General features: G+C 39.5%; 1 protein-coding gene across 1 annotated transcript in view; it reads right to left on the reverse strand.

Annotated features, from left to right (window-relative positions):
* Positions 1 to 16,462, reverse strand: part of MYH15 (myosin heavy chain 15) — a 150,452-nt gene that overhangs the window by 28,369 nt on the left and 105,621 nt on the right. The window contains 1 exon segment of the mRNA XM_044255030.1: positions 14,791 to 14,906. Within this exon segment, the coding sequence (XP_044110965.1) occupies positions 14,791 to 14,906 (116 nt within the window).

Here is a 16,462-nt window from a genome sequence, read left to right on the forward strand (position 1 = left end):
AGCTCTAAGGCCAATCAGCCAGGCATATAGCCCACACTGGGTAGGAGTATAGTTAGAGTTTTCAATTAGATGACAGGAGGAGGGGCCACTTGTCACAACCACTTTTCTCCCCACTGGTGGGAGGAAGTCTCGAGCTAGTTATGGAAACATATGGGAAAATGTAAAGCCCAGAGTGAGTACATCTCCTCTGCTAACCCCACGTCCTTGCACCCAGCAAATTGAGGTCAGCCTCTCATGTCTATTCTTATGTCCTGGGATTCTGTTCAGCTTCCAGTTCAGAATCCTACAGGGATGCCAGTATATAAAGTTAAAAGAGACTATTACAGTTGAATATGTGCCTTCCCATCCATATGTCAAAGCCCTCAACCCCAGTACTTCAGAATGTGACTATCTTTGGAGACATGACCTCTGAAAGAGGTGATTAAGGTACAATGAGACTGCTGGGTGGGGCTGAATTCAATCTGATTTGTGTCCCTATAAAAAGAGAAAATTTGGACATACACAAACCCACCAGGGATGCACATGCACAGAAGAAAGACCATGTGAGGACACAACAGGAGAGGTGTCATTTGCAAGCCAAGGAGAGGCCTCAGGGGAAACCAAACTTGCCAACACCTAGATTGTGGACTTGCAGCTTCCAGAACTGTGAGAAAATAAATTTATGCATTTAAGCCACTCAGTCTGTGTTTCATTATGGCAGCCTAAGCAGACTCACACAGGGACTCACATTCTCAAAATCACTAAAAGCTCTAAGACGCTTCTTTGTTTTGCAGCGAGGAAACTTATTTTTGCCACAGCCGACTATCCTTATGCAGGAACAAAAGCATTCCTAGTTTGGTGTCAAAATCCTCTGTACAGAGATACATTTTACTTAAACAATGTTTCAAACTGTATTTTTCTACAGTTGTTTATGAATCTTCATGAGAGCCTGCAGACAGTAGAAATTACTGTGGTTTGAGAGGCTTGGATAGGATACAGGCTTAGAGAATGGCCTCTAGACGATCAATACATTTCATGTATAGTTATGTTTTAAAATGAAAACTCCTCCAAGTACCTTTAAAAAAAAATGAAGCACTCAGGACCAGAACAATATAGTAAGAAGTTCTTGCCCTCACCCCCAGAAATGTGGAAGGCAATTTGAAAAAGGAAACCAAAAGAAAAAAAATCAGTATAAAAATTTAAAACTTAAGGAGGGAAACCATCAATAAAACAAAAAGGCAACCTACTGAATAGGAAAGGAAATTTCGAGTGATATACCCAGTAATAGATTAAGATCCAAAATATATAAAGAACTTATACAACTCAACACCAAAAGTAATAATAATGATAATCTGATTAAAAATGGGCAGAAAACATGAATAGACATTTCTTCAAAGAAGATATATAGATAGCCAACAGACACAAAAACAGATGCTCAGCATCACTCATCATCAGGGAAATGTAAATCAAAACCACAGTGAGATATTACCTCATACCTCTGAGAATGACTAAACTCAGAAACAAACAATAATAAGGGTTAGGGGTGAAAAGGAGAAAAAAAGAACCCTCATGCACTGTTGGTGGGAATGCAAATTTGTGCAATCACTATGCGAAACAGTATGGACATTCCTCAAAAAAATAAAAAATAAAATTACCATATGATCCAGTAGCTCTACTACTGGACATTACCCAAATAAAACAAAAACACTAATTCAAAGAGATAGATGCACCCTTATGTTTATTGCAACATTATTTACAATAGCCATGAATAGAAGCAACCCAAGTACCGGTCGATAGGTAAATGGATAAAGAAGATATAGTACAGACTTCTAGGGGGAGATGAAGGAATAGGAGGACCCTGAGCTGACCTCATCCCATGGATACAACTAGATAACAATGCATCAATGTAAATAAACCAGAAAACAGCACACAGACTGGCAGAACTGATTTTACATAATTAGAAGTAGAGAAAAGACCACATGGAAGAATGTAGGAAGGGCAGAGACATTGTTGGGACCTAAATGGACATGTGGGATTGTCCACAGTATTGAGAAATATAGAGACAAGGGAAACAGACCCTCATACTAAGCACCCCAAGCATGAGGAACCTGTGCGGGAAACACAAATCCCCATAAAATTTGGCTTTGAAAACCAGAGGGGCCTGGCTTCACGAGTTCTTACAATTGGGCTTGGTACTTAGAACTTTAAAAATCATTGGGATAGTTTCTGCAAGAGAAATGGAAAACTGAACCCCATCCTTAAAGAGACTGCATAACAAACAGCAAAGATGCAGAGAAGGGGAACTCTCTTGTACCATTAGTGGGAGTGCAAACTGGTGCAGCCACTCTGTAGAACAGTTTGGAGGTTTCCCAAAAAGTTAAAAATAGAATTATTCTACGATCAAGCAATTGCACTATTGGGTATTTACCCAAAGAATACAAAAATATAGATTCAAGGGGTATATGCACCCCTATAATTTATAACAGCGTTATTAATAGTAGCTAAACTATTGAGAGAGCCCAAATGTCCACTGACTGATGAATGGATAAAGAAGATATGGGATATATATTAATTACTCAGACACACAAACACACACACACACACACACACAAAACCCCTGAAATCTTGCCATTTGCAAAAACGTGGATGTGCTAGTGTATTATACTAAGTGAAATAAGTCAGTCAGACAAAAATAAATACTATATGATCTCACTCATGTGTGGAATTTAAGAAAGAAAACATACAAACATATGGGAAGGGGTAAAAAAGGAGAGAAGGAAACAAACCATAAGAAACTGTTAACAATAAAGAACAAACTGAGGGTTGATGGAGGGAGGCGGGTGGGAGAATGGGGTTAGATGATTGATGGATATTAAAGAGAACATTTGTTGTGATGAGCACTGGGTGTTGTATGTAAGTGATGAATCACTGACTTCTACTCCAGAAGCCAATATTGCACTGTATGTTAACTAACTAAAATTTAAATTAAAAAAAAAAGAAAAAAATGCCTGGGTTATAAGGGAAGATTTATTTACTAATTTTCATAAGGCCACTACTTTTAAGAGCAGACACATGGCTGACTTTCCTAGCACAGAGGAACAGACACAGCATTAGACAAAATGAGGAGACAGAGGAATATGTCCCAAATTAAAGAATAGGACAAAATCACAACAGAAGAGTTTAACAAAACCAAGATAAGCAATATGCCTGAAAGAGAATTTAAAGTAATGGTCATGAAGATACCCACAAAAGAGTGGATGACCTCAGTGAGAGCCTTAATAAAGAGGTAGAAAACATAAAAAAGAAAGAGATGAAGAACTCAATAACTGAAATTAAAAATACACCAGAAAGAATAAATAGTAGACTACAGGAAGCAGAAGAATAAATTAATGACCTGGAGGATACAGCAATGGAAAGAAATAAACCTGAACAGGAGAGAGAAAAATAGTAATAAAAACTGATAATAGACCTAAAGAACTCAGTGACACTATCAATCATAATAAAGTTTGCATTATAGGGATTCCAAAAGGAAAAGAGAGAGAAAAGGGGGCACAAAATCTATCGGAAGAAATAATAGCTGAAAATTTCCTGAATCTGGGGAAAGAGAAATCCCGATCTAGGAGGCAATGAAAGTCTCCAAGAAAATCAATCCAAGGAGATCTACACCAAAACACACAATTAAAATGGCAAAAAGTAGTCATAATGAGAGAACTTTAAAAACAAGGAAAGAAAATAGTTACATACAAGGGAAACCCCATAAGCCTATCAGTTGCTTTTTTAGCAGAAACTTTGCAGGCCAAAAGAGAGTGGCATGATAGACTCAAAGTGCTGGAAGAAAAAAACCTACAGCCAATACTACTCAATCCAGCAATGCTATCATTCAGAATAGAAGGAGGGATAAAGAGTTTCCCAAACTAAAGTTACAGGAACTCTTGACAATTAAAGCAGCCCTACAAGAAATGTTAGAGACTTTTTGAGTGGAAAGACTAAGTAGGAATGAGAAAACTAGGAAGCACAAAAGCAGTAAAATTAAGTGTATCTATAAAAATCAATTAAAGGACCCACAAAATAAAAGGGTGTAAGGTATGACACCATATACCTAAAACATGGAGGGGAGAGGAATAAAGAATGGGTTCAAACTTAAGGGACAATGAACTTAATGTAGATTGCCATATGCATGTTATATATAAACATGATAGTAATCATAAATCAAAAACCAGTCATAGATATGCAAAAAATAAAGAAAAAGGAATCAGTATATATCACTAAAGAAATCCAGCAAACCATGAGAGAAAAGGGCAAGAGAAGAAAAGAATAGAACTACAAAAACACCATAAAACAAGTAACAAAATGGTGATCAGTACATACCTATCAATAATTACTTTGAATGTAAATGGACTAAATGGTCAAATCAAAAGACATAAGGTGACAGAATGGTTAAAAGAGCAGGACCTCTCTATATGCCACCTACAAGAGACTCCTTTCAGACCTAAAGATGCCTGCAGATTAAAGGTGAAGGGATGGATGTGGTCATGTGGCTCATCTTAGCTGTCATCTTCCTACCATTTCTCCGGCTCCACTACCAGCTTGACAACCCCATCCACCCATAATGCAGTCTCAACAAGGACAAGAATACATTCAACCCTGCTGCAACAGCTTCATTTTCTACCCGGCCTCACCATGGGATGGGTCTAAGCCAGCATCTGCTATAGGGCCAAGCTGCGCATGCAGTTGCTCAGCATGTATGTACCCTAGGCCACAAAGGTGCCTGCAGGACTACAGAAAGAGGGCTGGATGCAGCAACAGGGGCTGTGCAACTATAGGAAGAGCCAGAGGACAGCAGCCTGATGTGGGCGGGGATGATGGCCACCCATACACCAGGTTCTGGCCAGAGTCAACTTGGGAGTGCTGGCTGCTGGAGGTCTGCACTCTGGCAGGTGCCTGTCAGATGCCAGCTCACACTCCCTGTTCTCTCTGTGCTGCCAGGGTGCCAGGTGCACAGCACCACAGCAGTATGTTCTGAGGTTCAGTGGCCCAGGTGCACAGGAGTACTTTATCTTCACACTGTGGTGATGGGTGTGCTGCTGCTCTGCTGGCTCCCCTTCAGCTACAGCCTGCAGGGCATCTGCCCCAAGGCATGCCAGGTGCGGACCTGCTCTTCAAGTTCCTTTTCTGGATTGGCTACTGCCAAACTACTGCAACAGCTTGCTTAACCCGGTGATCTACACCATCTTTAACCAGGTCTCCAGGTTCTTCTGTTGGTGGAGAAGGGGCTTCAGGCAAGGAGCTGAGTTTCTCACCTGACAGAGAACCTGGGCAGCTACCTGCAGAGAAGTGGAAAGGCTGATCCCCCAGGAGAAAGCAGGGGCAGCTTCCCCAGAGACCCATGGATGGATTGGTCTCTAGGGCACAGTGGATGGTGGGGCAGGGCAGGAGGTGGGCTGAGACACTGCAGGGTACCCAGGGAGAGGAAACAAGAGAGGGGCAACCCCTCTGCCTTCCCATCTGAGCAGAGGCCAGCTTCTGGGACTCTGGGAGCCCTGCAACAGTTTAGCTCTGAGGTCAGGGTCTTAGACAGCAGAAGCAAATGCAGCCTCCCACACAAGAGAGCTGGGAGCCCCCATCAACACACCACTACCCTGATCCACCACTGAGCAAGAGCTGACTTCCTCAAGACTTAGTGGGGGCAGTTATCCTGAGGAAGGAAAGAGGGCACTGACAATCTTTAGTTACTGAAATTATAAATATTTGCCAAAACTGAGAGCGAAAACAGCTAAACTACTTTCTATATAAAACTTTGTAATAAAAAAAAATAGAGGGAGAATAGCATTTACCATGCAAATGGAAGTTAGGGTAGAAATACTTATATTTAGACAAAAATAGACTTTAAAGCAAAGAGACAAAGGAAGACATTGTATAATCATAAAGCGAACAATCCAAAAAGAAGATATAATAGTTGTAAATATGTACATACCCAACATGGGAGTACCCAAATACATAAAGTAGCTAATAACAAACATGAAGGAAGTAATTGATAGTAATACAGTAATCGTAGGGGACTTTAGCACCCAACTTACAGCAAAGGATAGATCATCCAAACAAAAAATCAACAAGGAAGCAGTGACTTTGAATGATACACAGGACCAGATGGACTTAACAGATATATTCAGAATATATATGCCATCCCCAAATGGCAAAATACACATTCTTTTCAGGTATACATGGAACATTCTCCAGAATAGATCACATATTAAACCACAAACAAATCTCAATGAATTCAAAAGATTGAAGTCCTAGCATGCATCTTGTCTGACCACAATGCTATAAAACTAGAAATCAATCAGAAGAAAAAAATCTGGAGAGAATACAAATGCATGGAGGCTAAATAACATACTACCAAATAATGAATGGGTCAACCAAGAAATAAAAGAAGAAATTAAAAAATGGAGACATGGAGACAAATGAAAATGAAAACACAAACATCCCAAAATCTTTGGGATGCAGCAAAAGCTATTCTAAGAAGGAAGTTTATAACAATATGGGACTATCTCAAAAAGCAAGAAAAATCTCGAACAACCTACCCCTACACCTAAAGGATTGAGAAAAAGAAGAACAAACAATACCTCAAACCAGTAGAAGGAAGGAAATAATAAAGAGTAGAGCAGAAACAAACAAAATAGAAATTAAAAACAATAGATCAATGAAACTAGGAGCTAGTTCCTTGAAAAGATCAACAAAATGATACATTTTTACCCAGACTCATCATAAAGAGAGAGAGAGGACTCAAATAAACAAAATCAGAAACAAAAGAAAAATAATAATCAACACCAAGGAAATACAAAGGATTGTAAGAGAATATTATGAAAAATGATATGCCAGTAAACTAGATAACCTAAAAGAAATGGATAAATTCCTAGAAACATATAACCTCCCCAAACCAATTCAGGAAATAGGAAAAAAAATTCTTTTTTAGAAATAGAAAATATGAACAGACCAATTATCAGCAATGAAATTGAATCAGTAATCAAAAAAACTCCCAACAAACAAAAGTTCAGGACCAGATGGCTTCACAGGTGAATTCCACCAAACACTTAAAGAAGAATCAATATTTAATCTTCTTAAGCTATTCCAAAAAATAGAATAGTCAGGGAAACTTTCAAGTTTATTCTATGAGGCTGGCAATACTCCGACACCAAGACTAGATAAAGACACTACAAAAACAAAGAACTATAGACCAGTATCTCTGATGAACATAGATGCGAAGATCCTCAACAAAATATCAGCAAGTAAAATCCAACTTTACTGCACATTGAAAAAAATCATTCATCATGATTAAATGGGAGTTATTCCTGGGATGCAGGAGTGGTTCAATATTTGCAAATCAATCAATGTGATACATCACATCAACATCAAGAAAGAGGATAAAAACCATAGATCTTTTCAACTGATGGAGAAAAAGCATTTGACAAAGAACAACATCCATTCATGAAAAAAGTCTCAACAAAGTGGGTTTACGAGGAGCATACCTGAGCATAATAAAGACCATATATGATAAACCCACAACTAACATTATACACAATGGTGAGACACTTAGAGCTTTTCCCCTAAGATCAGGAACAAGAGAAAGATGTCCACTCTCATTAGTTTTATTCAACACAGTACTACAGTAGGGAGTCCTTACCTCAGCAATCAGACAACAAAAGAAAGGCATCCATATCAGCATCCATATTGGTAAAGAAGTAAAACTCACTACCTACAGATGACATTACATATAGAAAACCCTAAAGACTCAACCAAAAATCTACTACAACTGTAAATTAATTCAGTAAAGTCATAGGATACAAATCAATATACAGAAATCTATTGCATTTCCATACACTAATAATGAATTAATAGAAAGAGTAATTAAGAAAAAAAATCTTACTTATACAATTGTACCAACATAATAAAATACCTAGGAATAAACTTAACCAAGGAGGTAAAAGACCTATACTCTGAAAACTATAAAACATTGATGAAATAAATTAAAGATGACACAAACAAATGGAAAGATACTCCATGTTCATGGATTCGAAGAACAAATACTGTTACAATGTCCATACTAGAGAAAGTAATCTACAGATTTAATGCAATTCCCATCAAAATACTGCAGCATTTTTCACAGAACTAGAATAATTCTAAAATTTTTTACAAAACCACAAAAGAGCCCAAATACCCAAAACGATCTCGAAATGGAACAAAACAGAAATGGACATAACTACAGTTCCAGATTTCAAGATGTACTATAAATCTCTAGTGATCAAAGCAGTGTGATACTGACACAAAAACAAACAAATCAATATAACAGAAGAGAACCCAGAAATGAACCCATGATTATATGATCAGTTGATCTGTGACAAACAAGGCAAGAATATGCAATGGGAAAAAGATAGTCTCTTCAATCAATGGTGCTGGGAAACTGGACAGCTACATGCAAAAACACATAGACCAGTGGAACAGAGTAGAGAGCCCAGATATGGACCCTCAACTCTATGGTCAATTAATCTTCGACAAAACAGGAAAAAATATACAGTGGAAAAAAGACAGTCTCTTCAATAAATGGTGCTGGGAAAACTGGACAGCTATATGTAGAAGAATGAAACTCGACCATTCTCTTACACCGTACACAAAGATAAACTCAAAATGGATAAAAGACCTCAACGTGAGACAGGAATCCATCAGAATCCTACAGGAGAACATAGGCAGTAATCTCTTTGATATCAGCCACAGCAACTTCTTTCAAGCTATGTCTCCAAAGGCAAAGGAAACAAAAGTGAAAATAAACTTTTGGGACTTCATCAAAATCAAAAGCTTCTGCACAGCAAAGGAAACAGTCAAGAAAACAAAGAGGCAACCCACGGAATGGGAGAAGATATTTGCAAATGACAGTACAGACAAAAGGTTGATATCCAGGATCTATAATGAACTCCTCAAACTCAACACACACGAAACAGGCAAACATATCAAAAAATGGGAAGAAGATACGAACAGACACTTCTCCAATCAAGACAAACAAATGGCTATCAGACACATGAAAAAATGTTCATCATCATTAGCCCTCAGGGAGATTCAAATTAAAACCACATTGAGATATCACCTTACACCAGTTAAAATGGCCAAAATTAACAAAACAGGAAACAACATGTGTTGGAGAGGATGTAGAGAAAGGGGAACCCTCTTACACTGTTGGTGGGAATGCAAGTTGGTGCAGCCTCTTTGGAGAACAGTGTGGAGATGCCTCAAGAAATTAAAAATAGAACTTCCCTATGACCTTGCAATTGCACTCCTGGGTATTTACCCCAAAGATACAGACGTTGTGAAAAGAAGGGCCATCTGTACCCCAATGTTTATAGCAGCAATGGCCATGGTTGCCAAACTATGGAAAGAACCAAGATGCCCTTCAGTAGACGAATGGATAAGGAAGATGTGGTCCATATACACTATGGAGTATTATGCCTCCATCAGAAAGGATGAATACCCAACTTTTGTAGCAACATGGACGGGACTGGAAGAGATTATGCTGAGTGAAATAAGTCAAGCAGAGAGAGTCAGTTATCATATGGTTTCACTTATTTGTGGAGCATAACAAATATCATGGAGGACAAGGGGTGTTAGAAAGGAGAAGGGAGTTGGGGTAAATTGGAAGGGGAGGCGAATCATGAGAGACTATGGACTCTGAAAAACAATCTGAGGGGTTTGAAGTGGCAGGGGTGTGGGAGGTTGGGGTACCAGGTGGTGGGTATTATAGAGGGCACGGATTGCATGGAGCACTGGGTATGGTGAAAAAATAATGAATACTGTTTTTCTGAAAATAAATAAATTAAAAAAAAAAAAAAGACTGAAACTGGCCCACATTCTCACACCACATACAAAAATAAAATCCAAATGGATTAAAGCCCTAAATGTGAGAACTGAAAATCATAAAATTCCTAGAAAAGAATACAGGTAGTGATTTCTCTTACATTGGCTTTAGCAACATTTTTCTACATATATACCTTCAGACAAGGGAAACAAAAGCAAAAATCAACTATTGGGAGTATCTGAAAATAAAAGATTTTACACAGGAAAGGAAGCCATCAACAAAACTAAAAGACCACCCACTGAAGGGACATTTGTGAATGACATGCCAATAGAGGGTTAGTATCCAAAATATCTAAAGAACTTACATAACTCAACACCAAACCCCCCAAATAATCCAACTGAACAATGGGCAGAAGACATGAACAGACATTTCTCCGAAGAAGACATGCAGATGGCCAAGAGATACATAAACAGATGCTCAACTTCACTCATCATCTGGGAAATGCAGATCAAAATCATAATAAGATTTCACCTCATACCTGTCAGAATGGCTAAAATCAAAAACACAAGAAATAATAAATGTTAGGTGAGAATGTGGAGAAAAAGGAACCGCCATACACTGTTGGTGGGAATGCAAACTGGTGCAGCCATTGTGGAGAACAAATCCTTAAAAAATTAAAAATACAATTACCCTATGATCCAGTAATTCCACTACTGGCTATTTACCCAAAGAAAACAAAACCCCTAATTTGAAAAGATATATGCACCCTAATGTTTACTGAAGCATTATTTACAATAGCCAAGTTATGGAAGCAGCCCAAGTGTCCACCAATAGATAAATGGATAAAGAAGATGTGTGTGTGTAATATTACTCAGCCATAAAAAAGAATGGACTCCCGTATCCATCTATAGGGTATAATGGATGGATCTAGATGGTATCGTGCTAAGTGAAATAAGTCAGTCAGAGAAAGACAAACACCATATGATCTCACTCATATGTGGAATTTAAGCAACAAAACAAATGAACAAAGAAAAAAAGAGACAAATTGAGAAAGAGACTCATAACATAGAGAACAAACTAATGGTTAGCAAACAGGAGCTGGGTGGGGGCTGGGTGGAATAGGCAAAGGGGATTAAGAGTGTACTTACTGTGATGAGCACTGAGTACTGAACAGAACTGTTGAGTCACTGTATTGTATACCCAAAACTAAGACAATGTTGTATGTTATATTTTTTAAAATTTAGAATTTAAAAAAAAAAAACTCATATCTTGAAAAAAAAAAAAACCCTTAGAATTACAAAAAAAAAACAAAAAAAACTTTAAGACCTTAACGGTTTTAAATGGACAGTCAGTCAATTCAATAGGTCAGTTTTTTTCTCTTGCAATATTATTCATGTATATCAGAGAACTGTAAGACTTTCCTTAACTCTAATATATAGGATTTAGCTTTAAAATGATTAACAGATATTTTCCTGACTAAATACCATGTCTGTGTTTGAGATCCTGTTTTTTAAGACATGCTAAAATATTTTACTTAGAAACGAGAAAAGACTTAAACATATTCTTCTGGCAGAAACTCAGACAGTAAACGAAATTAAGTTTGATGGTGCTTATAAATTAAGACTGCGTATGAAGTTTGACATCACTGAGTTCTGAAGAACAGACCAAAGGGAGAGAAAACGTGATAGAACATTAGCAGATCCTGCAAGGCTAGAGGCCAGGGGTGGGCAAACGAGAAGCTATGGGCCAAATCCAGCCATGCCCTTTTGATTTCCTGTTGTCTACAGTTGCTTTCAAGCTACAGCTGCAAGGTTGAGTAGAGATAGAGACCCTATGGCCTGTGCAAGCCACAAATATTTACTACTGATGCTGCTTGGGGGTTGCTAGCCCAAACTGTGGCACCATGGCATATTAAATTTCTTAAGCTCAAGGAGTTCAAGAAAACAACAAAACCAGGAAGATCGCTTTAAATACTTCTGCCCTTCTGCGCTGAATGCAGTACATAAATCTCGCATGTGAAGGATACCCTCCCCCTGTACAGAAGGAAGGGACTCGTCCTTACCACCAAAGGGGGAATTTGGGGCCAAGAAGGCTATATAAACAAACCTTGCTAATTCTTCAGCATTTGCTACCCCTGGCCCAAATCCCCATGCCTTGTCAATACTTCACAAGTTCATGGTTTCTATGTCTTCTTGCTCTGGTCATGTCTCCAGGTCTTTTCCTCTTGTGAAGGCGCCCCCTGTGCACGTAAAAATTCAATAACATGTGTATACTTTTCTCCTGCTACTCTGTCTTCAGTCAGTTTAATTCTTAGGACCAGCCAGAGATCCAAAGAGGGTAAAGAGAATTTTCCACTCCCCTACCCTATCTGATCCTATACAGAAGTTTTTGTTCAACCTTTCCGTAGGTGATCAAACCAAAGCAAGCTAATGCATCTTGACAGAGTAAGGAATTTCAGTGCCTCGTTCCCAAAAGCTTCCCAGCACGTCCCTGCGTGTGTCTGGAGAGAGCTGAAGACAAGGCAGGTGCACCCTGGGCCCTCGCACATCCCAGCATTTCCCTATCCTGAGCTGGAGGAGGGAGACATTCAGGGGTCTCTGAAAATTCAAGACACACCTGACGCACTTGTTTTCAACCCAGTTCTGAGTCTTCTATTAGAACCTGACTTGGGTCACAGTTACAGCCACTCGCTAGCCTTCCTGGTAGCAGCCATCGTTCCTGTATCTAGGACGGGGGGTACCAAAGCCAGCCACCAACACACCTCCTCTCCTCCCATCAGCAACAGTGTCATCACCTCCCTACCTCCAGCTATGTTAATCAGAGCCTTTGTAGAAATCTTTTTTTTTTTTTTAAAAAGAAAGCTCTAGTGAATCCATAAAAGTTTAGGAAGTCCCGGCAAGAATAGCAGACACAGCGTCTGGCCAACGTGAAGTGCTCAAATATGTGTTTAACAAGTGGAACATATGACACACACACCAGCTGCTTCTACTTTTCCCCACCAACAGGACTCCAGCTCCCTCAGGATTAGTCCTCACCCAAAGATAGCAGAGGAGTTGAATGCATCAGGCCACTTGCAGCGCGATCAGGTCCCTGCCCTCCACTCGGGTCTCTGCTGCTTTCTCTGGTCCCTTCCACGGGTCTCCAGTTTCTGTGGCCTTTCCCAAGGCTGATGTGGACCGAAGACCTAGAACCTCAGCAGGCTCAGGCAATACTCTCCTCGAGTTCTAGAACATTACTTGGCTTATATCCTTAATTGCTGGAAGCTCTGCTTTGCCTGGACTTCCCCCTCTGCCCCTGCCCACTCTTTTCACTTCCTTGGGACCCGTTGGCCTCCCTGCCCTGAAGCCCCATGAAAGCATCAGATTCAAACCAAACATCCAGATACAACCCGCACTTGCACGGAGGAGCCCTTCCCCGGAAACGTCTGCTAGGGCCTCTGTGATATTCTGTAAGAGAGGCTCATCTCTCCTTTCCGGATGTACCTATTATAGTTATTATGAATCATTAACTAAAACTCCTGACGAGTTCGCCCCACCCTCGAGCCCGCCCCTTCCTTTTTCAGGCCCCTCAAGGCTTCAAGCTAGTGTTCGCTCTTTCTTCTCCCAGCCCTGGCTGTTTGGATCTCCACTTCCTTTGCAGTAAGATTATCATAATTGGTGAACGGCTCTAAGACATTCAGATGTACCTGACAAGACGCAGACTCTCGGAGGATTCATTTTTTCTCAGCTTGGTTTATTAATAGGTGCAGGCTTGACGTTACCTGAAATGAGTTTTTTTAACTGCACAAAGAAATGTTCGTTTTTGTTCCTCACGGAGGAAGTAGGGCAAATATCAAGGCCCGATGTTTTGCCCTTCATCAAAAAAAATTCTTTTAGACACTGACTCAGAGCCTCTTAAGTCGACCAGAATTCATCCCCACAGTTAGTCCTCGAGAGGGAAAAATGCTAGTGAGTGAGAGCAAGGGTAACTCAAAGCACACAGAGGGCCAAATGTGGCTTGATGGCCTCATTAAAAAAATGACCCCCATGGGAGTTTTGTCTGAATTTGGGCTAAAGGAAAGAAGCCAGTTCTAGTGAATATATTAACAATTTTTTTAATTGTTTAACAAACACATTGAAAGCAACTTGCCACTCAAAACTCCGACTCAGATGATTTTCCTTGCTGACATATGGCATAGACTTAATGGAACAGATCGGATAAATAATATAATCATAGTGAATTCCATGTGTTTATAATTGTGCTTTGATCTATACAGTGTGAAGTGCTTTGCCAACATCAGCTCACTGATCTTCCTCACCACCTTCTGTGACATGTATGGGGCTGCTTTTATCCCCTCACTTCACTGAGACGCTAAGAAGTAGAATGTCTAAAGTCATCAGCTTGTTATGAGGAAGCTAAGAAAAGCTCCTGCCACCCGTGAGTCCTGTCTAATTCAGTTTCCTGACTATTAAGACTCAGCCTCTCCACCAGGGATTCAGTAAGCGGCTTAGCTGCTGGCTTCTGCCCTTCTCCACGCAAATGGCTACAGGTACACACAGGGGAGGGGCTCTGTGAAAACTTCACTCTGATCTGACATTAATTTTAATGCGCCACATCACATTTTTTGGTTCCTTTTTAACACCCTTCCGTATTATCCGTCAGCTTCTCGAATGCCTGAGAAAGAGACTGGGCAATGCCCCCAGTCCTTTTGCATATGATTATACTTCTTTGGGTGTGTTATCTGGAGTCTCTAGGAGAACAGAAGCTGCTCGAATATAAGAAAATCATAAAAACGGGCAATAATTGCATAAAGGTGTGCCTTCATACTCAGTGGTGAGCTCACTAGAAAGGTGCGGGTGTAGGGTTAAACTGTCTCGGTTTCTTTGGAAATGTTCAAACAGAGGCCCAAAAGGCTTCCAAACACAGCATGTTCTAGTCAGTCAAGGATTCTGGAATATGCAAATGTTGCTCATCAGAATAATCGCAGATACCTAAAATTTTCTATTTCTTCATTTTTCTCTGAAAGCTTTCTTTCAAGTTCCGCTTTAGCTTCCAAGAGTTCAAGCTGGAAGCGAAGAATCTTGCTTTCATTACGTTCCAGAGCTCCCTGAAACACATAAATTAAAAGTACCAAGTTAAGTCTACTTTTTGGACACAAAATTTTTTTCCCCCTCAAAATGTATGTCACTATCGTAGCTCTCTTTGGAGCTGCTGGGAGAGCTCTAAGTTCAAATCAGGTCCCCGAAGATTGGAACAGGAGAGAGACAAGTGACTGCTTTTGTTTGTCATGTCACTTACAGCTTTGACATTCCTAGGGCTCTCTGCTATAGCTCAGGAACTAGAATTCTAAAGCATTTTTTAAAATAGAAAATTTCAATCTCGTCTGTGACTATATTTAAACTTTTTAATTTATTACTCTTGGCTTCACTTAATATAGTTCATCTTCAGGATGAATCAATAAGTGGATCAAAGCTAGAGCAAGGATAGTGGTAACTCCGACTTTGGAATCTTCCATTTAATTCTGGACATCATGGAGAAATAGCGAAAAAGTTGAAAGCATTCAGAGAGCAGGAAACAGGCAAGTATCCAAATATTGTCAAAGGAAGAACAATAAAGGAATTTAGGATGTACTTGACACATAACACTCGGTGTGAGCCATCATCACCATAATTATTAATACTACTTCAAATGGATTGCTTTGACAGCTAGGGAAATCTCCTGTCCCTTTGAGTATTTAAACATAGGCAAGGCAATTACTGCCAGGGATGTTATAAAGGTGATTCAAGTTTAAAAGTGTAGCTTTGATTAAATCTTTAAAACCTGTTCCAAAGACACAATTTATATAGAAGTAGAAACAAACAAAATATTTGGAAAATACTGAGGAAGATGTTTATAAAGAACTTAAGGTGTGACAACCTTAAGATAGTCCTGGAAGATAGTCCTGAGGCAGGAGTAATTTTTGTAGCCTTTTCTGGGGTGGTTACCACATACAAACAAAAGTAAAAAGTAAAACTGAGTAGCAACTTCAAGATAAAAATAAGAAAGATGTTACTAATTTTAATATGTCTTAAGGCCTTGCTGCTGTTCCCTCAATACTACCTTCAATATAAAAGAAAATAAATCAAAAACCAATGCTTGGAGAGCAATTTCCTGCAAGGAAATGGTGCCCTTCCTTCAGGGGAAACTGTCACCTCTCACCCTCTAGAATTCACAGAGAAACAATCTTTGGAGAAGGTGACCTGGGATAATTTGAGTTTTGTGGCTTCAAAACTAATATGATAAAGTTTCTCATAAAGGCTCACCCAGGAAAACAAATAACCCAATTTTACAAATACTTGTCCAAGTTGATGAAGTATTTATGGATGCTGTAAAAGACAAAACTTGAGAAAATGCAAATAGAATATAATGCCATCTAGTGGTGGTAAGTGGTATGAGCGCTATGGCCTTACTCTTGGTCTGTGACATGCCAGTCCCTTCAATAAGTGAACCGTCTCTGTGTTACATGGGACTCAAATTGCACCCCTCCCACCGGCCAATCATATCTCTCACTGGCTCATCATAGTGCTTGAAATTTCTACCATGAAAATTACTTCTTCGGGTTAGGGTGGTGGCTTCAGAAAGTACCTAGCCAGAATGGCCCAAGGACCAAAGAGGACAAGAAAA

Source organism: Neovison vison, chromosome 6, assembly GCF_020171115.1.
Source record: "Neovison vison isolate M4711 chromosome 6, ASM_NN_V1, whole genome shotgun sequence".
Taxonomy (NCBI): domain Eukaryota; kingdom Metazoa; phylum Chordata; class Mammalia; order Carnivora; family Mustelidae; genus Neogale; species Neogale vison.